This window comes from Eubalaena glacialis, chromosome 4 (assembly GCF_028564815.1).
Source record: "Eubalaena glacialis isolate mEubGla1 chromosome 4, mEubGla1.1.hap2.+ XY, whole genome shotgun sequence".
Classification (NCBI taxonomy): Eukaryota; Metazoa; Chordata; class Mammalia; order Artiodactyla; family Balaenidae; genus Eubalaena; species Eubalaena glacialis.
Window position 1 is genome coordinate 173,726,868 of NC_083719.1, and position 11,415 is coordinate 173,738,282.

The 11,415-nt window shown below is 55.1% G+C and overlaps 1 protein-coding gene across 5 annotated transcripts in view; it reads right to left on the reverse strand.

Annotated features, from left to right (window-relative positions):
- Positions 1-11,415, reverse strand: part of CRTC1 (CREB regulated transcription coactivator 1) — a 73,394-nt gene extending 61,979 nt beyond the window's left edge. For all 5 annotated transcript variants that reach the window (XM_061190209.1, XM_061190207.1, XM_061190208.1 and 2 more), the window contains exon 1: positions 11,280-11,415. In XM_061190209.1, coding sequence (XP_061046192.1) covers positions 11,280-11,405 — 126 coding nt within the window. In that variant the 5' untranslated portion in view covers positions 11,406-11,415. The remainder of the gene's footprint in view (positions 1-11,279) is intronic.

Here is an 11,415-nt window from a genome sequence, read left to right on the forward strand (position 1 = left end):
GATAGGCCTGCCCTCAGGGGGGCACAGTCCAGTATCTGCTTAGTGCCTGTCGAAAACCCACTCTGTGCCTGCTGAGTGTCTGCTGTGTCCACTCCATGCCTGCTGCCAAGTGCCTGCTGAGCACCTGCTGCGCACACCCTGTGTGCCTGCTGAATGCCTGCTGTGCACCCACCAATGGTCCACTCTGTGCCTGCTGGGCACTTGCCGGGTATACTGTGTACCTGCTGAGCAGGAGCCGAGTGTCTGCTGAATGCCTGCCATTTGCCCACCCAGTGCCGCTGAGTACCGCCGTGCGTTCACTGTGCACACGCCTCCAGAATCTTAGCAGCAGCAAGCACGCAGCGAGCATCTACGTGCGAGCCCCATTCCGGACACGCTACCTGGGTTAACCCGTCTATGTCTCACCACAGTCCTATGAGGCAGATACCACTGTGACCCCCGCTTCATGGAGAGTGAGAGGAGCCCAGAGGGGACTCCCAGGTCTAAACTCACTCAGGAGGAAGCAGGGAGAAGCCCAGCAGCATGGTCCCAAGCTGGGTACCAGGTGCTACAGAACCCCCTGACCCCGCCCCACCACCCCAAGCACTTTCTCCCCTCCATGCCCATCTGAGAACCCTGAGGAGGAAGCCCCAGCCGCGCCTCATTTCCATCTGGCAAATAATAAATATTGACTCTCTCTGAATCCTTGGCCCGAAGAGGCAAGCAGTGGCTTCCTTGTTTGCGCACCTGGACCCCCATCCGGCCAGCGGCATCAGAGCCACCCCTGGCCAGGGCAGGGCACACCCACCTCTGCTCTGGGGTAGGGCTGGACATGGTGGAGGGAGGGAGGTGAGGAGAGGGGGTCAGAGATGTCCCAGCCAGAAATGGGGGGCCAATCCATCCTACAAGCTCCAAGATGAGGTGAGACTCTCCCATCCCCACCCCTTTCTCACTGGTTTCCCCCACCTCGCTCTCCTTCCTGTTCACCTCTGAATAAACCCTGTCATTATTACCTCTGAAATGTCCCAAATCGGCCTTCCCTCTGCCCTCACCGTGGCCGAGCCCAAGGTGCTACAGTCCCCTCCCTGCTGCAGGGGGCTCAGAGACAGACACACAGGTGGGGCAGGCACAGGGAGGAACACAATAAACGCCTGATTTGCAAAACACCAGGGATGACCGCCATGGTCCTCAACAGATGTATATGAATCGAAGCCCAGCCTCCAACAGGGTCCCTTATGGCTGCATTAAGAAAAATGTGGGCCCCAGATTCAGACACAGGGTCGATCCCAGCACCTCCACACACAGCAAACCACGTGACCTGTCATGCCTTGGTTTCTCATCTGTGCACCAGGGGAAGCAACAGGCTCTTTCTCGGGGTGACCACCACAACTTGCCGGGTGTACGCACCTGGGCTCTAGCAAGTATGGCCCCTGCCACTCCTGCACCTTCGTGTCACTCACGTCACCATCCTGCTGGAACCTTCCATGACACCCCATGGCCCACAAACAGGGCCTGGCCTAGGGCCCTCCATCACCCGCCCCACCTCCCTCCCCAGCCCTCTGCCCGTGCAGTCTATGCTCCTCAAGCCCTTCCCTCCACGCACAGGGTTCCAGCAGCCTGGAAGGCTCTGCCCCACCCCGACCAGCTGGCCAACTCCCAGAGCTGCATGAGACAGGGGAAAACGTGTGGTGGCCTGGGTCTGTCCAAAGGGGTCAAATCCCAGCTCTCCCACCTCAAATGTTCTGTGACATTTGCTCTCTGAGCTGTGGTTTCCCCCTCAGTAAACCCGGGAGGACGCCATCAGCTGCCTGGGGTGTTGTCATGTGGCCAGGCTCAAGGTCTACACCTCAAGGAACCGGGGGCCTCTACAGACCCCTTCTCGCCTGCACAATCCTGGCACGCGGGGGAGCACAGGAGCAGGGCTTCTCAGCCTCAGCACCCACCGACATCAAGGGCCTTGTGCACACTGCAGGGTGTTGAGCGGCATCCCTGGTCTCCATTCACCAGATGCCAGCAACACCCACCGCCCCAAGTCATGACAACCCAAGATGTCCCCAGATGTTGCCAAATGCCCGCAGAGGCAGAACCGGCCAGGGTGAGCACCCTGCAGCACCCATTTCTGACACTTCCCCACCACTGCACTCGGGCCGGTCTCTCCCCAGGCCAGACCCCACCCCTGACATCTGCATGGCATCTTCCAGAGGGTCCCCGTTAAAAAAGAAATTCCCAGCACCAAGGACTCTGAATCCCAACCCCTGAGGCGCCGGTGCCCTGTCTCACGGAACAGCACGGAAGGGAGCCTGTACCGCTGAGCTGAAACCAGAAGCTCCCGGCGCCGAGAGCGGCAGAGGAGGCCCAGCACTCAGCCTTCGGGACGCCCACAACGGCCCAATTCTGACCCAGAGTAACCTAAGTAACCCCGAGCAGGACCAGAAGGCCCACTGCATGGACAAGAGTCACCTGGCACTGTGCCCCCGGGCCAGCACTGGGGACAGGGACAGCAGAACCCTCCCTGGTGGTACGGACCAACAATGACCACCAGGCCACCAACCAAGGGCCAGACAGCCCACTTACCCCTCTGATGGAGACCAACCCTATCCCTCCACCTGGCACAGCCCTGGTGACCCCGGTGTCCGGGCCTCCCAGCAAGGCCCACATGGCAGGGTCCTCAGATCCCCACTCAGAACTCAGGTCCCCACCCAGACCTCCAGAAGCAGGATCTTGGGGGAGCCCAGAGTCTGCATCCTTTAGTTCCGAGGTGGTTCAGAGACCCCCAAGAGTGACAGAACCACTGCCCACCATCCTCCCAACCTTCCTTGTTGCTCTTGGTCAGTGGGGCTCAAACTGTGGGTGACAGCCATTGGCCCAGGGCCAGCAAACTCCTGTAAAGGGCCAGATGGTAGATATCTCCACCTCTTTATGCCATCAGGTCTCTGTGGCAATGACTCAACTGCCACAGACAAGGCATAAATGAATGGGCGTGGCTGTGTTCTAATAAAACTTTATTTACAAAAAACAGGTGTAGCTTGCTGAGCCCTGGATTACTGGGTTATGAAACCAATTCAGTGGGTCCCTGGCATTTTATAATAAACAGAAGGGAACCAATTATATCAACTTTGCACACACACAGGGAGGGCTGGACTCCTTGGAGAAAACTGTTTCAATTGTATGTTTGTTGGTGGCTGCTGTTATGTCACGAAACACAAATTTCTAACAGTGGGTCACAGTCAAGGAAATGAGAAGGTGGCCTCGGAACTAAGCCCTCAGCTTCCATGCCTGTCCCTCAGCCAGTGACACCCTCCTCTCACCCAGCCATAGACACCCCTGGTTCCACACCTACTGCAGGTCCAGGAAGCCCCCCTGGATTCCCCAGAGCAGGTGGGCCCCAGCACCGCACACCCTGAGCACCGGCCACCACCTAGTGAATCAATATGCCCGGCAATTCCACTCCCGGGCATGTGCCCACAAGGTGAAAACAGGGGCTTGTGCAAACACCTGCACACACATGTTCACAGCAGCACCATTCATGACAGTGAGAAAGTGGAAACAAGCCATATACTCATCAACAGGTAACAGATAAACTAAATGTGGTCCATCCACACAACAGAATATTATTTGGCCACAAAAAGGAATGACACTCTGACACATGCTACAAAGTGGATGAACCTCAAAAACATCATGCTGAGTGAAAGAAGCCAAACACAAAAGGCCACATGTTGTATGGACCCATTTACATGAAATGTCCAGACACACCAATCCATAGAGACAGAAAGTAGATTAGTGGTTGCCAGGAGATGGGGGAGGGGAGGATAGGGAGTGACTGCTAATGGGGATGGGATTTCCTTCTGGGGTGATGGAAATGTTCTGGAACTAGACAGAGGTGATGGCTGTACAACACTGTGAATGTGCTAAATGCCACCAAAATGTGTATTAAAATGGTTCATTTTATGTGAATTTCACGTCAATTTTTTAAAGGCTTTTTTTCAAAAAAAGGTCACTCAGCATGGTTCTGAGGCCCGGGCTGGCCATGAGCTTTAGCAGGGTTCTCTACACAGGACCCCAGGCTGGCAGAGCCACGCAGCAGTTCCCTGTGGGAACAGAACCAGGGCTCTCCAAGAAAGCCTCCTTCCAAATGACAACTGGACCAATTAACCCAGAAGCGTGTCCCGTGCCAGCCACAGAGACTTCAGCACCCAGCCTGATCTAGACCATGGCTTTTATGGGGAAAATAGCCATGGGCCATGCACAAAGGTGTGTGTGATGGTGTCCCAAGGCTGCCGCCTCCAAGACGAGGACAATTAGTGACAGGAAATATGGAGTCCAGGGTCCAAGTCATGGGACAAACAGGGGCATGGTTGGAGAAACTGAGTCACGGTTCGGAAAAACCAAGGCCCACGTGAGGCCAAGCAGGCTCTGGCGAGCTACTGAACGTTCTAGTTTGTGTTCTTACTTCCTTGTTTCGGACACAGCACGTGTGCTCATCCCAGAGCTAAACGTCAGTTCTGCCTCTTCCCAGCTGGGATGCGGCTCTGGGCCTCAGCTTCCCCATCGGCACAATGGCAAAGACGACACCTCCTCTCCGGTGGGGGAGGGGCTGAGCAACAAGAATGGGGTTGAGTGAAAGCCACACGGTGCCCAGCAGGGAGCAGGACCCAAGAGTGCAAAGGACAAACTTTACCCCCCACCCCACTGTGACCGTACTCTGGGTCAGCTCCTGACAACAAGATGCCCCCTCCTGCCCCAGGGCCCTTGCTCTAGCTGCTGTTTCTCAGGCTTGTTCACCATCACCACCAGGCCCAGTACAGAGCAAGAGTCCCTACCTAGTTCCTGACAATGGGTGTGTGACGGGTCCACTCAAGGCCTCAAGGGGAACATGACTGCCAGAGAAGAGCAGATGTGCACATCTGCAGACAACCCTCAGGCCCACCGCCCCGAAGCGGGTTCCGCATGGTACTTGGACTCTGCAGGCTCTGTCTCAGCCCAGGGGAGAGTGTCCCGGGGCTGCCATCACAAATGACCGCCAAAGTGGGGGGGGGGTGCATAAAACAACACAAATTTATTTTTGCACAGCTCGGGGGGCCAGACATCCAAAATCGAGGTGTCGGCAGGGCCACATTCCCTCTGGAGGCCCTAGGGGAGGATCCTCCCTTGCCTCTTCCAGCTTCTGGGGGCTCCACGCACCCCTGGCTCGTGGCTACAACACTCCAATCTCTGCCTCCATCATACAATACATGGCCTCTCATATGTGAGTCCGGGTCTTCTCTTTTTGTGAGGACGCCAGTCATCTGACCACCCTAAATCCAGGACAACCTCATCTTGAGATCCTTACCCTACTCACATCTGCAGAGACCTTTTTTCCAAATAAGGTCAGAGTCACAGGTTCTGGGAATCAGGATGTGGGCATATTTTCTTCGGGGCCCCCATTCAACCTATTATTGGGTGTGACAGATCACAAGCTGGAGAGCACTGAGACTGCTGGGGCTTTCTGGAGGTGGGGTACAGTGTACCCCATCCTCTCAACAGAGCAGCTCGGCGAGTCCTGCGTGCATGTGTGTGTGTCAAGGCTGCAGATGGCACCAGACACTTGAAGCAGCTGGCACAGAGGCAAATGGTGCCAAAGCCCAGGATGGAGGCCAGGACTGGGGGCGGCCTCCACGCTCAGCTAACCCGAGCCCCCGCTGCACGGTGCCTGAGGCCCAGAGGCCCGTTTTCCAACAGCCTGTGCAGAGCCACCCCCGTCACAGGGTAGGGCCGGGAGAACACCCTCCTTCAGCGCAGCCAGAGCCGGCAGCCCTGGCTGGGCCACCATGCACTGCTTTGCACGCAGGCTTTTTTGGGCCCAGGTGCTGCTCCCTGGGATGCTCAGTGATCAGTTACAGGCAGAGCCTCCTGTGCCCTGAGCCCCTGGCAAGTGGGTGACACGCCCCCATCTCTTCCCCTCACCTCCCACATCCGATCCACCCACACGTCCAGTCACCTCTGCTGCCAAAATATCACCAAAATCCACCGCTCTGGTCACTGCCACGGCCACCTCCCTGCTCAAGCCACCTTCTCCATTCCCCAACCGGGATGCTACAGTGGCCTCGCACCATCTGCCTGCTTCCCTTCTCACCCCGTTGCCCACTCAGCTCACAACCATCTTTGTAAGACACGAAGCATCCTTGAATGATTAAATGGAGAGTTACCATTTGAGAGTTACCAGCAACTCCACTCCTCGGCATATACACCCAAGGGAAAGGAAGACCTGCATCCACACAAGCACTTGGACACAAACGTCCACGGCAGCACTATTCACAGCAGCCAAAAAGGTGGAAACAACCCGAGTGTCCACGGATGAACAAATGGATACGCGAAATGCAATGTATCCACACAATGGAGTATTATTCAGCCTTAAAGAGTAATGAAGTAATGGACAGCGGTGGCTACAAGACACTGTCAAAGTACTTAATACCACTGACCTGTACACTTATCAATGGTTAGGATGGTAAATTAGGGACTTCCCTGGTGGTCCAGGGTAAGACTCTGAGCTCCCAATGCAGGGGGCCTGGGTTTGATCCCTGGTCAGGGAACTAGATCCCGCATGCCGCAACTAAGAAGTCCACATGCCGCAACTAAAGATCCCACATGTCGCAACGAAGATCCTGAGTGCCGCACCTAAGACCTGGCACAGCCAAAATAAATAAAATACATAAATGTTAAAAAAAAAAAGGTGGTAAACTGTATGTTTTGTATATTTTACCACAATTCTTAATAAAGAAAGGAAGGACTGATACACCCTACAATATGGATGAACCTCGGAAACATCACGCTGAGTAAAAAAAGTCAGACATAAAAAGCTACGTGTTATATGATTCCATTTATATGAAATGTCCAGAACAGGCAAACCCACAGGGACAGAAAGTAGATTAGTGGTTGCCAGGAGTGTGGGAGGGGGAATGGGGAGTGACTGCTAAGGGGACGGGGTTTCCTTCTGGGGTGATGGAAATGTTCTAAAATTGACTGGTGATGGTTGCACAACTCTGTGAATATGCTAAAAACCACTGGATGGTACACTTTATTTATTTTTTTTGGCCGTGCCGCGCAGCTTGCGGGATCTTAGTTCCCCGACCAGGGATTGAACCTGTGCCCCCTGCAGTGGAAACTCAGAGTCTTAACCACTGGACCACCAGGGAAGTCCCTAGATGGTACACTTTTTTTTTTTTGGCTGCGTTGGGTCTTCGTTGCTGCATGCAGGCTTTCTCTCTAGTTGCGGTGAGTGGGGGCTACTCTTCATTGAGGTGCGCTGGCTTCTCTTGTTGCGGAGCACGGGCTCTAGGCACACGGGCTTCAGCAGTTGTGGTGCGTGGGCTCAGTAGTTGTGGCTCGCGGGCTCTAGAGTGCATGCTCAGTAGTTGTGGCGCACAGACTTAGTTGCTCCGCGGCATGTGGGATCTTCCTGGGGCCAGGGCTGTCCCTTACATTGGCAGGTGGATTCGTAACCACTGTGCCACCAGGGAAGTCCCAGTACACTTTAAATGAGTGGTTTGAATGTATTGGGAATGATATCTCAATAAAGCTATTACAAAAACAAGCAAAGGATCAGGCCACTGACCATCACAAACCCCCCAGGGCCCCTCCCTCAGGGGCCAGCCGCATCTCTCCTCTCTCTCTCTCAATATGCCAGCCCCAACCTCGCCAAGCCCTTCCCACCTTGGGGCCTCTGCACCTGCCTCCCTCACAAGGGACACCCTTCCCTGGCATGGGGTGGGGGGGGGCCTCTGTCTCACTGTCCAGGCATCAGCCTCCCGCCCTAGCCAGTCCTAGCACATTGCTTTGCTTCTTCTCTCTGAAAGCATCTGCCTCATTTATCTGTAGCAATTCTCTCCTGTCCCCGCTAAAACCATGCCAGCTCCCCAAGAGCATGGTCCTCACATGCCTCATATGCTGCTGGCTCCCCAGTACCTAATACAGTCCCTGGGACGTGCTGGGCAAATAAAAATGTCATTTTGTGGAATAAGCAAGCTACCCTTGCTCACAGATCAGGATTCTGAGGCCCAGAGAGGTTAAGAAACCTGCCCGAAGTCACACAGCAGAGCGCCACGGCCCTCTCTGCACATCAGGCTGCCCAAGTCTGAGGACGAGAAAGGAACATTCGTGCACTCACCTCTCTACTCTGCAACCCGAAAGTGGACGTCACACCCCATCCCCCACCCGAACTAGCCCTTGGGGTACCTGCCCCTGGGTGATGTGACAGCTCGGATCTACTCATCAGGCTCAACACCTGCTGACCTTCACAAGGGAAGGCACCGCGGGTGCACCCATCACGACCGAGGACCGCGAGCAGACACACATCGACACGAGTGTCCCCGCTTGCTCCAGGAGTGGGCATGCTGACCTGTGGAATTCCCCTGAGAAGAGCAGGGACCAACTGGGCCACGTCCCACCTGTTCTCAGGTGAAACCCTGGTGTCTACTGCAGGCGGAGGCAGCGCGGAAGGCTGCAGCCACGGGAGGGTGAGCAGGAGGGGACCCTGCATCAGGCGGGTTCACTCACCTGCACCAGACACTGCTGATGTACCACGTGCCACGTGCAATAGCCGGAATAGGCTGGGAAAGAGCTTGCCCATCCTGGTCTCAGGTGCAGGCAAAGCCATCAGCCTGCCCACAGTGGCACAGCCGTACTGGTGGGTGCGGAGTTTTGAACTATCTGCCCGGGTGCAAAGCTCGCACCCCTGCCCACACAACGTTTCCTTCAAACTGAAGGTTTCTCGGCCTTGACACTGCTGACACCTGGGGCCGGATCACTGTCTATGGTGGGAGCCGTCTATGCATCGTGGGGCGTTGAGCAGCATCCCTGCTCTCTACTCAGTAGATGCCAGTAGCAGCCCTTCTGCTAGTCGAGACTACCAAAAATGTCATTGCCAAATGTCCCCTGAGGACAGAATCACCCCCAGTAGAGAACACTGCTCTGTCTGTAAAAATCTAGTATAAGCGCACCTCCGCCCAGGGCCCAAGCCCACCCTACCTCCCCAACTCCCGAAGTAAAGGAAGGCAACAGGGAGAGGGAGGAAAGAGATGGGAAACGGTTACCAGGGGCCAAGAGAACTGCTGTCTGCGAATCTTAAAAATTCTACATCCATCAACCAATGAATGGATAAGCAAATGTGGTCCAGCCATACAAAGGAATACTACTCAGCCATAAAAAGGAAAGAAGCTTCCTGATACACGCTACAATGTAGATGAACCTTGGAAACATTAGGCTGAGTGAAAGAAGCCAGACACAAAAGGCCACATCTTGTATGATTCCATTTATATGAACTGTCCAGAACAGGTAAATCCATAAAGACAGAAAAATTGGTGGCTGCCAGGGGCTGGGGGGAGGGGCAAATGAGAAGTGATTGCTAATGGGTGCGGAGTTTCTTTGAGGAATGATGAAAACATTCTGGAATTAGACAGTGGTGATGGTTGCACAACTCTGTAAATGTACTAAAAACCACTGAATTGTACACTTTAAACAAGTGAATTATATGGTACTATCTCAATAAAGTTGTTATTTTAAAGATATCTTTCCAACAACAATTCAAAAACAAACAAACAAAAAAAACCAATAATTCATTTCCAACCCTAAAGCAGAAACCAGGCCTCCGATCATGAAGAACTGTCATGAACCAGTGTGACCCCTTCTTCTTGTCATACCACATACATTTGACACCTACTGCATGCTAGCACACGCTACATGCTGGAGACTAGATGAAGTGGACACTCCTGCACTCAGAAGCCCTGACGTATGGGCAACACTCAAGCTACCATTCATTCATTCATTCACCAACCACGTCCTGAGCGAGGCCGCAAGCTGCTGGAGCAGGGATAAGCAGCACCTGGCCGACAGTGAGCACCCGACTGATACAGCTGAACAAATGCATGGAAATGAAGACACACATTCTAGTCTTAAGGTCATGATCTCAAAGAGAAACAAGCAACTAATTAAAAAATAACGTCACCCCAAAAGCCCACCTGAGGAATCAGAAACTGAGGCTCACAACATGGGAGGTAGATCTGCCTAGGACAGTCAGATCGGATGCCAAATACAGAAACCAGCGAGGTGGGTGTCTGCAGCTCCCACTCAACTCCTCCCCGAGGCCCCAGGGTACAGCACAGGGGTCCCATCGCTCTGCAGGATCGAAGCAGAGATTTACTGCCACCTGTGCTAAGCATGCTCCCCTCCCTGACCCACGAGGAAGGGCTTGCTAGACACACTCCACAAGGGAGGACACGGAGACCCAAGGAGCTTGGCACCTCACGGTAGTCGCCAGAGAGCTGGGGCCCAGAAGAAGGGCCAGGACCCCCGACCCCAGCCACAACCAAGCCCCTGCTCCAGGCCTACAGCGGCTTCCCAAGTGAGGTTAGCAGGTAACCGGGCCTGCCCCTGCACACCGAAAGCACCCAGCCATCTGAAGAACTGTCCCTCCATCCTGGTCCTGAGGGGCCAGGGGCCATCTGTGGCCAGCTGTACCTTGTCCTAGTGGGAGGAACATCACCTGGTCCCCACCATATGGGCTGCATGGGGAAGGGGCAGCTGTCTGCACTCCAAGCTCCAAGACAGCCTAATCTGCCTTCCTGATCCCGCCCAGGTCCCCACAGCGGAGGCCAGACCTTTCCCTCAGGTATCCAAAAGGGAGAGATACCTATCCCATCTCAGCTCTGCAAGTGGGGGTACCTGTCCTTCCCCCAACACTCAGGCAGTGAGTGCACAGGTGACAATGATGGAGAGACACCTGTCCCTTCAGGTAGCAATGGTGTGGGGGCAGCTGTCCCCCTCAGGTACCAATGATATACGAGCACCTATCCCCCCTCCCCAGGTAACAGTGATGCTTGCAAGCAGCACCCAGTTCACACACCTCAGTATCACTGCCCTAGGTAGCAGTGATATAAAGGCACCTATCCCCCTCAGGTAGCAGTGTGGGGACACCTTTCCCCCCTCAGGTACCAATGATGTAATGGCACCTGTTCCCTCCATGTAGTAATGATGTAAAGACCCCTGCCCCTACAGGTAACAATGATGTAATGACACCTGTCCCCCACTTCAGATAGCAATGATGCAGGGACACCTTCACTCCTTCAGGTATCGATGATGTGGGGGCACCTGTCCCGCCCACGACGCCCGGGGCGTGGGGACACCTGTCCCCTTGGGCCGAGCCAAGTCCCGCCCCCGCCGCGCGCGCCCCGCCCCCGCCGCGCGCCCCCCACCCCGTGCACGCGCCAGACACGCGCCCCCTGCCTCCCTCTCCGGCCCAGAGGGGTCGGCGCGGGCAGCCCCCTTACCCGCGCGGCCCGCGTCAGGCTCAGGTCCTTCATGACCTCCTCGAAAGCCGCCGTCTCCTCCGCTTGCTTCTGGTTGTGCAGAGCGATCTTCTCGCTGAATTTCCGCGGATTGTTCGAAGTCGCCATCTTCTCGCCG